General features: G+C 43.6%; 1 protein-coding gene across 1 annotated transcript; it reads left to right on the top strand.

Annotated features, from left to right (window-relative positions):
- Positions 1-2,142: 2,142 nt before the first annotated feature.
- Positions 2,143-17,056, top strand: Mrps22 (mitochondrial ribosomal protein S22). Its single transcript, XM_005080733.4, has 8 exons — positions 2,143-2,350; positions 5,305-5,468; positions 6,616-6,780; positions 10,818-10,961; positions 11,410-11,493; positions 13,113-13,258; positions 15,820-15,928; positions 16,936-17,056. Exons 1-8 carry the CDS (start codon positions 2,179-2,181, stop codon positions 17,029-17,031), a joined length of 1,080 nt encoding a protein of 359 aa, XP_005080790.1. The 5' UTR covers positions 2,143-2,178; the 3' UTR covers positions 17,032-17,056.
- The last annotated feature ends 2 nt before the right edge of the window (positions 17,057-17,058 follow it).

The raw sequence follows: 17,058 nt of genomic DNA, 5'->3' as shown, positions 1-17,058 counted from the left end.
TACTGCCTTCCAGACTATCCAAGAAAGCAAGAGCCCCAGGTGTAAGAGAGCCCCTGCTGTAAAATGGAGGGGCGAGGGTAATAGAGGAGGGCACACAGACATCCATATAAACTCACATTTACAAATAACTAAATAACTAACTAAATAAATATCTTTTAAAAGTCAGACAGAAATACAGGCATGAATTTCCAAAAAAGGGGGCCTTTTGTTTGTGAACAAAGAGGATTAGAAGAAGCTGGGGGCATAGCTGCATAAACTGAGATGATCTCTGAGAGTTCAACAACAAAGAAAAAGTTGTGGGTTTTACTAAGACAATCGATCTCAATCACTTTGAAATGAAGGGAGTTTTTTGTTGTTATTTTGTTTTTTGAGGGGGTGGTTTATTGCTGAAGAAAGCTTGCAAACAGCAGGCATAACTATGTAAAGACAGTCTAATCGTCTGTTGTCAGTTGCTAAGTAAAGCTATTCTTGAAGACAGGGCAGCCTTGGTAAGCCAATTGCTGTGTGAAACAGCTCTTGGAGCAAGTGTACATGACTATAGTGTTTTCTGTGGTACCTGGACTCCTCTATGATGGTATGCTAGGAATGGCTTCATTTTGTAAAATGGATTTTCACAATGGGGAATGGGGAAGAAAAGAAGCAAAAGTAAGAATTAAGTCTATCCAGCTAAGTGAAACACTTGTTTACTCAGCAACTTCTTTTGCCAGGCCTTGGGCAAAGTGCTTAGACAGCTTAATCTAGAGAAGACTTGCACTCCCTGGGCAACTGGGAAAGAACAGAATGTGATCATCCATCCATCCATCATCTATCTATCTATCTATCTATCTATCTATCTATCTATATCTGCCCGCCCACCCACCCATCCATCATCCATCTACCCAGCCATCCATCCATCCATTATCTATCTATCTATCTATCTATCTATCTATCTGTCTGTCTATCTACCTATCTATATCTACCCACCCACCCATCAATCAACCCATCCATCCATCCATCCCACCCAACCACCCAACAAATGTTTGCTCTGCACATAAGCTGTACTTACAATACTAGAACAAATATGTAAAGGCATTACCTTCATGTGTTAGAAAAATAAGCAGATAACAAGCAAAATGATCAGAAATTGTGGCTTATAGACAGTTGGTGGTGGTGTATGCCTTTAATCCCAGCACTCAGGAGGCAGAGGCAGGAGAATCTCTGTGAGTTCGAGGCCAGACTGGGCTACAAAGCTACACAGAAAAACCTGTCTCAAAAAACCAAAATAAATAAATAAATAAACAAATAAATTGTGGCTTATGAAGGGAAAGAATAAGGTGTGTGACTTGGTGGTGGTTATTAATAGATATTCTATTATCTGGGGTATGTATCACAAGTTTGAAAGAACCTGCAGGTGGGAGTAAAGGTCTAGGCGGGTAATGCAAATCTATTATTTAGGTCCATAAAGAGGAAAAAAGAAAAGGAACGTATAGCAAAAATCTTTAACTCTATACATAGCAAGAGACTCAAACATCTACTTGTGAATAAGCAGTTTGTGGGGTTTTGCACATATGCATGTGTGTGTGTGTGTGTGTGTGTGTGTGTGTGTTTGGGAGCTGAACTTGGGGTCTCACACATGCTAGGCTGAGTAATATTACAGACCCTTGTTTTCTCATGTGTGTACTCTTAACATTTCTCTTGCCGTGCATGTACATAGTCTTAATATTTCTCTTATACAAATGAGAAAACTATGACTATAAACAAACAAAAATAAATATATAGGAAGCAGTGAGATGGCTCAGCGGGTAAAGACACCTGCTACCAAGCCTGAGAATTTCATCTCTGGATGGAAGGAGAGAAGCGACTCCTCAGGTTATCCCATGACCTCCACACACACGTTCACGAGCACGTACACACAATCAAAATTATTAAAAAGTGCAATTTAAAAAATTCAATCCCCACATCTGTAATCAGAGGGCAGATTTCCGTGGTTTTGAGGCCAACCTGATCTCTAGGCCCGCTTACACTGCAGTATGAGACAGTCTCATAGCTCGTTCAGTACAGAGCTCGCTAGCCTTGCTCGCACAAACGCTTCGGTCGTTCTTTGCCGCCACCTAGACTACATTTCCCAGCATGCTGTACAAATGCTCGGGAGGCGGAAGTTGATCTAGTGGGTTCCGGTGCAAGGGGCGGTGGGTAGTCATGGCTGCTCTCAGAACTCCGCTGTCGTTGTGGAGGTTCCAGTTGGGCTCTCGGCGTGCACAGCGGGTCTGTACTCGGGCCGCAGCCCAGCGCCACCCCGATGCTCTGCTCGCGACGCGGCCCCAGCCCTTCGAGGTGGGGCTGCCCTGCCGCCTGCTCAGCTCCGAGGCAGGTGAGTGACCGCTAGAACTCCGCCGGGCGACTGGGAGACCTAGAGCTTGCTTTAGCTGGAGAAAACTGCACGGCGAGTTCTCAGACTCATTCAGCTTACGTCTGTCCTTGCAGAGCCCATCTAAGCCCTACTTTATTTACTCATCCACTCAGCCAATAGTGCATGCGGTTCGCTCCTTGCGAAGCACTACACCAGCTTGGGACATAATCTGACTAACGTGGGTTCTCTCCTAGCCCACGGTGATCCTGGCTGCGTCTTTCAAACTAGGTTGGCTGCACAGGGATGGGTTCCAGGGGAATACAGCCAAAGCTGCCATCTGGCTAACCCTGTTAAAAGGTGAGAATAAGCATTCCAAACGGAGGGACAGCAGAAGTGTAGAGAAGAAAGTGAACGCGGGTGTTTTGGGGGAACCTATTTTGGAGTTAGGGTTGATAAGGCCCGAGCAAGTTTGCAGGTTTTGATGGTAAGCAGTTGAATGGGGAGTAGTGCCAACCTAGAGGATATCATTGGTAGGAATGGGGTTTGTTTGTTGAGTTGAGATTGGTGAGTAGGTAAAATGAAAATAAAATGGCAGAGGAGGCAGAATTACGCTTGCTTTGTATTGAATTTGAGTTGTACTTACTCAGGCTCAGTGCACGGTTAGATCAAATTGAAGAGCATCAGAGTAAATCTGAAAGCTAGAGTTGGGCAGGTGCGTGAGATTGCCTGGAGAGTGTGTTACTGAGCACCCATTGGGTGCCCATGAGAATAAAACAGGATTTTGGTCTTCAGAGAATGTGCCAGCTAGTTTTATATCAACTTGACACCAACTAGAGAGATCTGAAAGCAGGGAAACTCAATTGAGAAAATGCCTCAGTAAGATCCAGCTGTAGGGCATTTATTTTCTTAATTAGTGATTGATGGGGGAGGGCCCAGCCCATTGTGGGTGGGGCTACCCCTGAGCTGGTGATCTGGGTTCTATAAGAAAGCAGGCCGAGCAAGCCAGTAAACAGCGCCCTCCATGGTCTCTGCATCAGGTCCTGCCCTGTTTGAGTTCCTGTCCATACTTCCTTCAGTGATGAACAGTGGTGATGAAGCCTAGGCCAAATAAACCCTGTCCTCCCCAACTTGCTATTGTTCATGGCGTTTACCACAACTATAGAAGCCCTATCACAGACAGAGAATAAGTCTCCTAGTGGGGGACACAGTCAAACAGTCACTGAGTTTTAAACATGAGAGTCATCTTGGTTGCATTTTTATCAGGTTACCCTCAAGTAATCTCTTTGTATCAGGGCGGTGGTGGTGCACGCCTTTAATCGCAGCACTTGGGAGGCAGAGGCAGGCAGATCAATAGCCTCCAAAACAATACAGAGAAACCGTGCCTCGTAAAAAAAAAAATAAAAAGTAATCTCTTTGTAGGAATGGTTTGTACTGAGGTCAGAAAAGAGGCAGGGAAGCCAAGGTAAGGGATAAGAATGGTTTTGACCAGAGTAATGACGGTTAACTAAAATGCTGTATTCATGTTCCTTTTTGTAAAAGGGGGATAATTGTAATATTACTTTATAGGGTTGCTGTGAGAGTTGACTGTGTTGGGTATGGTATGTATTTAGCTCAGTAAGTACTGCACAGTTAATATCCCATATGTGTTAATAATGATCACTCCTGTCAATTTAATTGCTTTTTGGGGGGGGTCTGGGCGTGGTGGGTATGGAAAAAGTCAGAATAATTTTAAGATTCTGGACTGAGCTGGGCGGTGGTGGCGCACGCCTTTAATCCCATCACTCGGGAGGCAGAGGCAGTCGGATCTCGGTTGAGTTCGAGACCAGTCTGGTCTACAAGAGCTAGTTCCAGGACAGTCTCCAAAGCCACAGAGAAACCCTGTCTCAAAAACAACAACAATAAAAAATGTATCCTGAACTGAATGATCCAACGGATGGTGCTGTGATAGGGAAAGCAGGTCTGAGACGAGAAAAAGTTGTGTTGAGGGGGCAGGGGCAGGATATGTTTTGGCAGTATTGAAGTGCCGGTGAGATGTCCTTAGAGTAGTGGATGTAGATGATCTTGGCTAGAAATTGGGATTTTAGAGTCTTCAGTAGATGGATGTAATTAAAGCCATAGGAAACTAGGAAAGCACCCGGTGAGAATATGAGAAAAGGAGATAGAGCAGGACTCTGTGAGACACCAGCATCTATAGGACTAACCGCAAAGAGGAGCCTAGAAGTAGACGGCCCTTTTACTTTCCCGGTGGGAAGAGAATAGGAAGTGACGCAAAGGAAGAGGTGAACTGCGTGAGTCGGCGCTGAGCTTCGATTGGAAGTGACTGCGGCTCTAGAGCCAGGGAACCCTAAGTCCTTCCTCTGTTCGTAATAGCTAGTTATCTTTAGGTTAGCGTCGGTGCGCTCATCCATAAAATTGGAGTGTTAGGACCGATTTTGTGGGTGCGCTATGTCTGGCTTCTAAGAGGTGGATCTGAGCGCTGAAGTGTAGCTTACTGATAGTGCCGTGTGCCGGGTCCTGGGTTCCGTTTGCACCACCTCCAAGATACCAACTAAAAAGAAGGGATGAGTCTGTGAAAGGTAACAGTTCTTGTCATTTTCGTTTTTCAGCATCTTCTTGGCAGACTGTATGTGTGCTGTGGTGAATGTTCGGGAAATTTTAAGTGCAAGTTGAATAAAGGAGAGAATCTCCTATTTTTAGCATGGGTACTCTATACACATGGTTTTTATTGTTAAAACTTTCCCGTTTAGAAGTTTGGTGGCGCACGCCTTTAATCCCAACACTTGGGAGGCAGAGGCAGGCGGATCTCTGTGAGTTCGAGGCCAGCCTGGTCTACAAGAGCTAGTTCCGGGACAGCCTCCAAAGCCATAGAGAAACCCTGTCTCGAAAAACCAAAAAAAGAAAAAAAAAAAAAAAGAAGAAGAAGTTTTGGCTTGCCTTTGTTGTCAGCTTCTTATTACTGAAATTGCTCTTAACAGAATCTGGTAGCTCAGAAGTCAAGAAACCTACATTTATGGATGAGGAAGTCCAGAGTATCCTCACCAAGATGACAGGCCTGGACTTGAAGAAGACTTTCAAGCCTGCTGTACAACCACTGAAGCCGCCAACCTATAAGTTAATGACCCAGGCACAGTTGGAAGAGGTATGTCAACTCCGAGTATCGCCAGAATACCTTTCTTCCAGGGTAGTAGGACTTAGAGGCCCCCGCAGATGCTCAGTGCTGTTCCTCCCTAGGCAAGGGTGAGAGGGTAAAGTAGGCCCAGAACTGCGGAAAGAAATCTGAGTAGGGAGGCAGGGAGGCAGGCAGTGACCATAACTGAGCAGAACCAAGTCCAGGTGTCCAGGCTGACCCTCCTCCCTTCCCCAAACCAGTCTTTCATCTTGCCTGCTCCAGCTCCCTTCCTGCAGAAACGTCTGCTATGAACTGCCTTGGGGCTGAGGGTTCGGTGAAATTAGAAATCTGCAGCAGCATCTTCCGTGTAGCAGAGTCTGAGTCCTCTGTGGGATACACTGCTGTACCAATACGTGAGACAGTGACACGCTACTTTCTGACTCAGCAGTCGCTTCGCTACCCAATAGCATTTTAGAAGAAGGGTGACACTTCCCTTTTCTGCTCTCAATGTCATCACTGAAAATGATGTGGCATATAGCAGTGTAGCCGCTGCATGAGAGTGGAGGCTTTGGGGCTCAGTTCAGACACCAGTGCTGCAACTCCTGGTACTTCTGGGAATAACAGCACCAGGCTCCTGTAGGTTTGGGGCATCGAGTGAAGCCAGTACATTTGATTTCCTTTGTCTTATATGTATGGGTATGCCCATATGTACGTAGGTGCACCACAGGCATGCCTGGTGCCCATGGAAGTCAGAAGAGGGCACTGGACCCTTGAAACTGAGGTTACAAATGGTTGTGAGCCACCATGTTGGTGTTGGGGGCCGAATCCAGGTCCTCTGAGCCATCTCTCCGCACCTGTTTGGAGTGTTTAAATGATGTCTGGCACATAGTGAACCCTGAAGAAATGCAGGCTTGCTGTGTTTCAGACATTTCTTGCAACCTGGCTCTGTCTCACAACATTCCTTGCTGCTCAGATAGTGGGTAAGTGGGTAGCTGGTGTTCTGTCACACCACAGGAAAGACCAGGCCTCACCAGGCCAAGTTTGGCTTTTCCCTCACAGAGTCATGGCTGCAGCTGCTCCCCTTTGTCGTCTTCTGCGTTTTTGATGAGTGCTTGCTTTGATCGGATGGTCCTCTTGGACACGATAACTTTCCTTAAGAGATATTTTATTCCTTTAGGCTACTAGGCTGGCAACTGAAGCAGCTAAAGTACGACTAAAGATGCCACCAGTTCTGGAAGAACGGACGCCAATAAATGACGTATTAGCTGAGGATAAGATTCTGGAAGGAACAGAAACACACAAATACGTGTTTACTGATATATCATATAACATACCACATCGGGTGAGTGTGTGCTAGATTGCAGAATAATCTCTGAAATACCACATGGAGTTGGATCTTAGGGGTGATGTAGCTTCCCTCTCTCTGAAGCTTCTAAAGCAGAATGCCTCTAAAGAGGCAAGAAATGTTGGTGGGTTCACATTGTGTTGTTACAATTCCTTTACACACTGTGGATCTAGTGTATTTCAGACTGATACCAGAGACACGATGTGCTGGCTATTTATGTCAATTGGACACAAGCTAGAGTCATTTTGGAAGAGGGAGTCTGAATTGAGAAACTACCCTTCAGACTGGCCTGCAGGCAAATCTGTGCTGCCGTTTCTTGATTGATGATTGACAGCTCATTGTGGGTGGTCCTGAGTGCTCTAAGAAAGCAGGCTGAGCAAGCCATGAGGAGCAAGACAATAAGCAGCTCTCCTTTATGGCGTGTTTCAGTTTCTGCTTCCAGGTTCCTCCCCTTCCTTCCTTCAGTGACAGTCGTGTGTGACCGAAGTCGTAAGATGAAATAACCCCTTCCTCCCCAGTTGTTTTAGTCATGGTGTTTTATCACAACAATAGAAACCCTAAGACACATGTGCTGAGACACAAGAGTGTAGCCAGGCAGACAGCAGTGGACAGAAACTAAGATGGTGATGCTCTTTGCACCTGGGCTGTACTGATTTCCTTTGCTGAAACTTCAGGAGGAGATTGTTTGGTGTTTTCTCATGTGAGGATAGGGGGTGGGGATAGGGTCGTGGAGAGGAGAGGGGAGGGGAGGGGAGGAGAAGAGACGACTATTTCCCGTTTGTTCTTGCTTATATATTGTTACTGCCTGCTATGTCACTTCCTGCCTGGATCACGTGGTGACTTTTCTTTACTACATTTCCCAAAAAACTCCTTGTCTCCTAGTCCCGCCTATCTTGCTTCCCTATTGGCCAACAGTGTTTTATTCATCAACCAATAAGAGAGACATATGTACAGAAGACTTCCCCCATCTCCTGCCTCTAGGTTCCTGCCTTTTGAATTCTTGCCTTGGCTTCCCTTGGTGTGTAAGCATGTAGACCCTTATCTTCCCAACTTGCTTTTGGTGTTTATCACAGCTTTATAAATCCTATCTAAGGCAGAAAGTTGGTGTCTATCAGGATTGTGAGGAATTGCTCTGGCAGACCTGACCATGTTGTTTTGGGAGAATTGTAGAAGGACTAGAGCTTTGGGCCAGAAAAGCCATTGAGTGTTGAGAGTGCAGTGGGCTGTTCTGTGGAAGAAAGGATGTTGATAGCTCTGCAGACAGTGGCGGCCTGACTTGTGAAGTTTCAGAGTCCCGTAAAGACTGTGGGCTGTTGCATAATTTGAACTAAGAATCTGTGGTTCTAATCAACTGGGGCTGAAGAACCAGTCACGATTAACAAGAAAACAGCTTTGCTTTCCTGAGAGAATTGATGCTGGTCAGCTGGAGCTGAGAAATTGGCAGTGATTAAGAAGAGAGCAGCAGCATTGGGGTGAAATCTTCAGGGAAGTGTTTTCTCAGAGTTAGCACAAAGAAGCTGTGCTCCAGAGGTAGTCAATGTTGTACCTCTTCCTGGCAGCCGAACTTGGTGATGTAAGGGTCACCCAGTGATGCTGGTTCGGAAGGCATGAAGGGGTCATGGAGAGCAGCTGAGATCTATGTGGCAGAACTGGAGTCTCTGAAGAGAGACCAAGAAGTGGCTGTTGGTGAAAGTGCAGCCCAATTGTAGCAAGGGACCCCAGCATTGTGGAGATGCCAGTATCATGGGATGGCAGCCAAAACCGGCAACAGCTGTGGAGCTGCCCTGACCTTAGGAGACAGTCAATGTGTGGTACAGTTAGAGCCAGAGAAGTGACCCAGGCCCTTTGGAGGAGCCCAGAAGATTGCTGAGTGGATCCCAGGCATTGGACACTGAGTTATTTATGTAGTTTATGGTTTTTCTATGTGACTGTGCCCTGGTTCTTCTCTTGAAGTCAGAAATTTATTTTTTTTACTAGAGTCCACAGTTGAGAAGCTTGAATTTTTAAAAGGGATTTTGGAATTTTATTTTGGATTTCTAGAGACTGAATTTTTATTATATTTTATGCTTGCATGTATGTCTGCACTACAGGTGTGCAGTGCATTACAGGGCCCAGAAAAGGGCATCAGAATTAGAGTTACACTTGTGAGATGCCATGTAGGTGCTGGGAATCAAACCCAGGTCCTCTGTAAGAGCAACTAAGTCTCTTAGCTATTGAGCTATCTTTCTTGAGACTAAACTTTTTTTTTTTTTTTTTTTTTTTTTTTTTGGTTTTTCGAGACAGGGTTTCTCTGTATTGTTTTGGAGGCTATCCTGGAATTTGCTCGATAGACCAGGCTGGCCTCAAACTCACAGAGATCCACCTGCCTCTGCCTCCCGAGTGCTGGGATTAAAGGCATGCACCACCAATGCCCAGCTTTGAAACTAAAATTTTAAAGGGTTGAAATTTATAAAGACTGTGGGACTTTTAAAGTTTGCAATATGTTTTATATTGTAATATTAATATGAAATCTTGAAGACAAGAAGAAAGGAAAAGCTATGCTTCATAAATGATGTGTTTGGGTGTCAGGTTGACAAGGGGTCAGTTGTGCTAGCTAGTTTTTTCTGTCAACTTGACACAAGCTGGAGACATCTGAGAGTTGAGAAAAGGTTTCAATAAGATCAGGCTGCAGATACAGTCTACAGGGCATTTTCTAGTGATTGATGGGGGAGGGCCCAGCCCACTGTGGGTGGTGCCATCCCTGGGCAGGTGATCTTGGGTTATTTAAAAAAGCAGGCTGAACAAGCCATGGGGGGCAAGCCAGTAAGCATCACCCCTCCATGGCTCCTGCCTCCAGGTCCCTGCCCTGTTTGAGTTCCTGTCCTGACTTCCTTCGATGATGAAGCAGAAGCCAAATAAACCCATTTCTTCCTAACTTGCTTTTGATCATGGTGTTTATCACAGCAATCGTAACCATAACAAGGAAAGGTGCTCATGCCTGGGTAAAGCCTCTTATGCCCCTCCCTCATCTGTGATGGATTGTTCACTGGCCTGGTCTTAATGCTTGTTTGTGTAGGCCTTATGCAGGTAACCACAACTGTAGTGAGTTCATGAGTGCAGTGGCCATGTCGTGTCCCAAAGGCACCTTTCACAGCACTCCTCCCCACCCTGCTCTTACATTCTTTCTGCCCCCTTCCTTCCTGTTCCCCAAGCCTTAGGGCGCTGTGGTGTAGTTCCATTTAGAGTTGAGCAAGACAGAGTGGTTTTACCTTAGGTTCTTTTCTTTTCTTTTCTTTTCTTTTCTTTTCTTTTCTTTTCTTTTCTTTGTTTTGAGACAGGATCTCACTATGTAGTCCTGGCTGTCCTGGAACTCGCTCTGTTGACTAGGCTGGCTTTGAACTCAGAGATCTCCCTGCCATCACTACCCCACCTTAGGTATTTTTCAACAATGCAAAAAACTCTAACTTCCCAATTGGCTTTCCACTTTTAGTAAAAACAAAGGTTTTACTATTTTATTTTGCCAATAATTTTTAGATATCTTTGCTTCCATTTAGTTCCCTTGATTGCCAATTTAAAAAAGCAGTCCATTGTCTAAATACAGCAGCTCTTTATACAGCAGCATCCAAAGGATAAGAGTGGCTTATAGTTGGGCCCACAGAATACGTTATAGTGCTGCTGAATGCTGGGGTCAGAAAAGTGATCCCTCATTTCTCATTCTGGTCATACATGTTTGTGGTTAGAAGACAGGATTTTAACTGTGTCTTTCTTTATCTTTGGGCCAACTTCTGATCACATTTCACCCACACTCAGGAAGGAGAGGATAAATGCTGGAGCTCTCAACTTTCCCTTATGTAGTTCAGGACCCAACTCGTGGAATGATGCTGCCCACATTAGGATGGGGATTCCTAACTCAACATAATCTACATAATCACGCACACACACACCTATAAATTGTCTCCAAGGTGATTTTAAATCCTGCCAAGTTGGTCTTATCAGCTGTCACAAGAGCTGAACAGAAGTGTTCACAATTCAACCCTGGTTGCTTGCTGTTTCAGGAACGTTTTATTGTTGTTAGAGAACCAAGTGGCACACTACGCAAGGCTTCGTGGGAAGAACGGGATCGAGTGATACAAATTTATTTCCCGAAAGAAGGTCGTAGAGTTTTGCCACCAGTAATTTTCAAAGATGAAAACCTTAAGGTATGGTGAATTCCATTTCCATGGTAATCATTTGTTGAAGCCCTGGTGCTGCTGGTACTGCATCACGGTGAACACAGGCACTACTGTAACAGCCACTTGATGGCGGTTCTCGTACAGTTAATTTAGTTGGGATTTAAATCCAAGTGTGGCATTTATGAAACCTGTACTCTTTCTGTATGCTTTTAGATATTTATTTTAGTTTTCTGAGTCAGAGTCTTACTGTGTAGCTTTGACTGTTCTGGAACTCACAAGATAGACCAGGCTGGCCTAGAATTCACATAGATTTGCCTGCCTCTACCTCCTGGATGCTGGGATTAAAACTTGCCACCACATCCCGTTTCCTGTATGCTCTCAGTAGGTGCATAGGTGGCCAGGCCTGACAAGGCGTCAGGACAGATGGTAAACTTTTATGTTCTCATCTGATTTCCATTTGGGTTTGTGGTTTTAGACCATGTACAGCCAAGACCGGCATGAAGATGTCCTCAATCTCTGTGTTGCCCAGTTTGAGCCAGATTCCACTGAGTATATCAAGGTGAGTGTACTTAATAGTTTCCAAGATGGGATTTAAATATGGTTATGCAAAAGGATTTTTTAATGTAGCACTTGGTTTTGGCTACCGGCATTGATGAAGGTTATAGGAAAGGGAATTGCCTGGAAATTTATTGAGTGTAGATATGTATTTTATGCTTTCAGCCATCTTTAAGAATAGGGAAGTTGGGCTTGGAGAGTAAAATAGCTTGTTCTTCATTTTACTGCTGTTATGGTCAGTTTAGGACTCAGACTTTTCTCTTTTCACCTTATAGGAATAGTTACCCACTAAAATTTGTCAGAGTGCAGTGTGTAAGGTACTGTGTGTAAAGTACAGCTTAGTAAGGGTGTATTCGTTAGGACATGGTTTTGTGGTCAGGGTTACCATGGGTAGCAGAGCTGATGTCAGGAACTAGGATTGACTGAGCATCTGGGCCTGCATTCCAGCAGTGGTGTGCTGGAATAAGACAGTATGCAGATAACTGTTGCTTCCAGCACCGACCTGAAATGTTAGGTATTAAGAGTGCTCTCAGAGGGGTCTTGGAAAGGGTTCTAGAAGGGCGAGGAACTGGGTGAGAGAGGGAAGTTTGGTGAATAGAGCTGCTTCAAAGAGGACAGACTAAGAGGTAGGTAGAAAATAACCAAGTAAACTTGAGATGCGGCCAGATATCTAGTTTGTACATACAGTGCATTTGCAGGGGGATGGTTCAAGGTGGATGGGCTGTCCCACATGTGACCTCAGTACTAGGTGAGGAACATAGTCTTCAGCAAGCAGTTTTAAAACCTTTTGGAAAGGGCTGGACAAGAGGACTCAGTAGGTAAAGTGCTTTCTGTGCAAGCACGAGGGCCTGAGATCAGATTCCCAGCACCCACGTAAAAGCCAGGTGAGTTGGTGCACACCTATAACTCCTGTTGGATGGGGCAGAGATTGGGGATCCTGGGGACATTGTTGGCCTATATCCTTACAAGAACACACATACACACACAGAGAGAGAGAGAAAGAGAGGGAGGGAGGGAGGGAGGGAGAGAGAGAGACTGAAGGACTGCCAGATGTGGGTGAGCTTCTGGATAGAGGAATTGTGATAAGGGGAAAGAGCAATTAAAAAAAAATCCTGATTTCTTCCCAGAGATCAAGAGATTTTAGTTATTATTAGTGATCATAATAATATCAAATTGGTGCTTGCTTAATGTTACTTAGCTAATGAAGAATAATTGACAAATCTTTTTGAGTATTTGCTCTAGGCTATCACACACTGTATAAGGAGGGCACAGGTTTGCTATCATGTAGACAAATGTTCCTTCGCTGTGTACAGGGCAGAGGATAAACTTGATTTCATCTTGTACTCTATTTGGGCCTGGAACTTGGCTTGGTTGGCTAGACTAGCTGACCAGTGAGCTACCAGTGATCCAGCTGTGCCCACCCCACAAGGTTTTTATGAGGGTTCTGGGGATCATACTTGGGTCCTGCCCAGTAAGCAAGTGCTTGACTGAGTCAAGGCTGGAGAGGCAGCGTGCATTACAGGTAGACCTGGATGCACTCTGACTTGTGGCAGCATTCCTGCTAGGTGATCTGAACCATGTGATGCTGCTCACTTGACTTTCCTGTGCATTTTCTGTGGATAGATTCATCATCAGACCTATGAAGATATAAACAGACATGGAAAGTATGAGCTTTTACGTTCAACAAGACACTTCGGTGGAATGGCTTGGTATTTTGTAAATAAAAAAAAGATTGATGGTTTGCTCATTGATCAGATCCAGAGAGACTTGTAAGTATGATCAGAATAATTAAAATAATTGTTTATCATCCAACAGTGAATCAGTATTTTCCCAATGGCAGTGTATTGTCCGGTGATAAGTGGAAATTTGTACTTATCTCTATTTAGATTCATTTCTCTAGGCTTTGCTTTTGTTACATAATCAGAGCTAGATTGTTAGAAAAAAAATGTGACTTTGAATCTTAATAATAGAGTTTTTTACCCTTACTTGCCAGTGTTCCTGGATATTGTTAAATTTTCTAGGATATTATAGGGGAATTGTAAAGAAGTAGAGATGAGATCTGGTATTTTCTGACAGAACTACCCTACCCATATGGCTGACTTCCCAGTAGACAATGTTTAACTTATAAAAATAACCTTTTGTTTCTTAAGTAGTCCATGCTTTTGAGTTCAAAAAAAGTATTTTCAAGTGGTGTGAAAAAAATGTATTTTTAGCATCAAGTTGATGTGCTTCTCAGTTTCTAGCTGAAAATAACATAAACATAATTCATCATACCATGCTGTGTGTAGGTATTCTACGTCTTTACAAATTGAGGTCTGCCTGGGCGTGGTGGTGCATCTCTGAGTTTGAGGATAGACCATCTACTTAGTCAGACCCTGTTTCAAAACCAAAACCAAATTGGTGGTTGGTTCTTTTACTTGAGCAAGTTTCTTGATATTTTTAAAAACTATTACTGTCATTTTATAAAATATATTTCAAATATATTGTACAGTTAATAGAGTACTGTAGAGTATAAAAATACACAGGTAAACTTAAAAGGTCATATGACTTGGTTATTGCTGTGATTAGGAACTAATCTCAGTTATTTCAGTGGTATACTAGTAGTATGCTATTTGACCTAAAACTGGAAAGTGAAAAAAATCCAAAATCACAGTGAAAGAAACCAGCATGGCTATTGTGAGAAAACTTAACTTTCCACAAAGCCCTTGCTGAACTCCAAGATTGAGTAAGAAGAGGCACCATAATCATTCCATCCTTAGACTGTAGAAATATCTTACTTGGAATTTGAACATCACACACAAAAGCATTGCTTCTCATCAGAACAGCTTTCCTAATGATTTCCTGGCTAGCTCATGCCATCAGCACATAAGTGATTCCGTTCAAAAGGCAGCAGTATTCCCTCATTCCTGTCAGCTGGCCTAGTTGGGATGATCAGAAAGAAGTAGTATGCCTTTCCGTGTTACTTGACCTATGGGCTGTCTCAAGCTTCTCAAATGCAGACATCTTGAACTTAGTAGAATGACAGCATTGTTTTAGATACCGAAGCTATGGTATGTGTAATATGTAATATTCTATTATTCCGTAATGTGTAAGAGTTACATCTGAAGTGGCTCATGCCTGCCCTGTTTGGGGAGAGCTTTTTACCTAATGATTCTGGGCAGCTCAGGCTGGACAGTAGAGCATGCACTCTTCACTGGATAGAGACCAAGTGACCAGGCCAGTATTAGGATTCTGCAGACTTATTTCACACTCCCTTAAGTTATTTTTGAAAGTTTAGTAAGTGTGGAGTGGTTATAAAGCAACATTTAAATTGAGACAGACTCAGGCATTAACTTCAGCATGAAACTCATGAAGCCCTAAATGTAATTCTGACATGTAGAAACCCATAGAGACAGCATGCCCACGTTTTAAATGGAAATGTTTTCATGTTTTATTGGGGAGAGACATTTTGTCGCTACCTTTATTGAACTGTCACAGATTACAGTAAACGTGATAGATAGGTAATGCCCATCCCAACTCTTTTGCTCCAGAAAAGCTTGTTCAGTATGAACAGCTGTTTCCTTTTCTTGAGAGACGACCTTTTCAGTGAATAGGATGAGCCCAGAGCATTTCGCTAGGTCATTGTGGTTTCGGGCATTCTGTACTTCTCTCTCTCAGCTCAGGGACTTAGAAAATGGGGCTGGTCCAAGAGTGACAGCTTTGGCATACCAGTAAATTACGGTGTCCTTGCCCCTACCTCCCAACCTGGAAGCCAGCAAAGTGTCAAATGTGAACACTCGGGGTAGTTTTGTCTTCCTAATCCTCAGCTTGGATGATTAAGTGAGCAGAAGGTATAGACTATGTGGGAAGATTATGACTGCTTGCTTGCCTAGGGACAGCTAAGAGAATTTCCATGTTGATAGAAATTATCTAGAAGTGATCTCAAAAGAACAAAGCAGAATTTGTATCTTGAATTAGACCGGCATATTTTGTTAGCTAAGTGGGCTGGCCTGGAAATCCTTCTGCCACTAGGAATGCCCTTTCTGTGAGAAGGGATGTTCATGTTTCCTCTCCCAAAGAACACAGTCATATTCTCATAAAGTGGGCACTTCTGTATTGCCTTTTGCCTCACCTGCCTCATTGGTCAGAGGATAGCTTTGTAGACTTGGTTTTGTGCCACAAGAACCCTACTGGCTGAGCCATCTCTCTGGTCCCTTCAAATGTTTTTGGAATTACAGAACTACCCTTTCCTTTACCAGGGTTAAGTCTGAGATGTAGTTTGGAGTTGGCACACATGCAGGACTATGAGGCTAATGAGAACCTGTTAGTAATGTCAACTTCTTTCACTCAGGATTGATGATGCCACCAGCCTGGTCCAGCTGTATCACATGCTCCATCCAGATGGCCAGTCGGCTCAAGAGGCCAAAGCGCAGGCTGCTAAAGGAGTAAATTTAATTAAGGTAGCGTCCTTTTTGTTGGTCTTGTGGTGATGATGGAGTTAGAAAAGATTCAGAAATGGGTCATATGTAATAATTTATTCAATTGTGAATATGGAACATTTTGCGTATTAATAACATTGTGAGACTATAAACCCTGTGTTTCTTCTACCTGGACTGGGGTCATTTGGAGAATCATGCAGCACTTTAGATGGTATGGTAGGCATGTTGTCAGCTGTAGTTGAGAGATTCACATAGTGGAAACAGCATGTTATTTGGAGCAGAAGGCCATGCTGCATTGGAGACAGTCACATCTCCATAGGTAGTAGCCTCCCCTTAGTGTAGGCACATTCTCATCAGGGCTGGGAAAGGGCAGGATCACGAAGACTCACTTGTATGATCATTTTGGAATTGTACGTCTCTCAAACCATGGGCTCCTCAGATTTATCCTCAGTATTAGGTTGAGATGTTATTTTCATTTGGGAAGGGAAGGTCACTGAAGTTTGTTACATGGGTTTTCATACTGCAAAGCAGTTCCTAGGGACAGAAGTGATGTGTGATGCCCCTAAGAACAGAGAATTTGGTACTCACCTTGACTTTCTGTGCTAAAAGCCAGGGAAAGCAGTATTCTTTTGGAGAAAACTTTTTCTTTTTGAGAGATGAACTCACAAGCAATCCTTTTTTTTTTTTTTTTAAATGAAAAGTCAGCTCGCTATTACTCTCTAAGGTTTCTCTTGAATGTAATGGTTTTCATTTTGCTCTAGCAGGAGGTGCAATGTCAGGGTCTTAATCTTTACTGAAAGTGGATTAATAGAGATGAAAGCCATTCTGGGGTTAGAATTAGCATTGCTATAGCTGGGTATTGTGCTATGTCTACATACATTTATGACCTCTTCAGGGAGATTGTTTTGACACTCAGAGACCTTATTGAGAACTGTGTTCCTACTGCAGAAATGTTAATGATGTCTTAAAGCTGACTTTATACTCTTGGTGACCTGTTGCTCTAGAACTTTTTTTTTTTATTTCAATAGGTCTTCGCAAAAACAGAAGCCCAGAGAGGAGCGTATATAGAATTAGCACTCCAAACTTACCAAGAAATAGCCATCAGCCATTCCGCAGCATCTTGACAACAAATAAAAATACTGTAATTTGTT

This window comes from Mesocricetus auratus, unplaced genomic scaffold (genome assembly GCF_017639785.1).
Source record: "Mesocricetus auratus isolate SY011 unplaced genomic scaffold, BCM_Maur_2.0 Super-Scaffold_100691, whole genome shotgun sequence".
In the NCBI taxonomy this organism is placed as follows: domain Eukaryota; kingdom Metazoa; phylum Chordata; class Mammalia; order Rodentia; family Cricetidae; genus Mesocricetus; species Mesocricetus auratus.
This window is presented reverse-complemented; position numbering and strand designations above follow the sequence as displayed.

Bases quoted from the DNA above. Each gene is read 5' to 3' on its own strand.
- Mrps22 (XM_005080733.4), top strand. From the start codon at position 2,179: ATGGCTGCTCTCAGAACTCCGCTGTCGTTGTGGAGGTTCCAGTTGGGC. The intron at 13,259-15,819 runs GTAAGTATGATC...TCTTTCACTCAG, and splicing joins GATCAGATCCAGAGAGACTT to GATTGATGATGCCACCAGCC. The intron at 15,929-16,935 runs GTAGCGTCCTTT...TTATTTCAATAG, and splicing joins AAGGAGTAAATTTAATTAAG to GTCTTCGCAAAAACAGAAGC.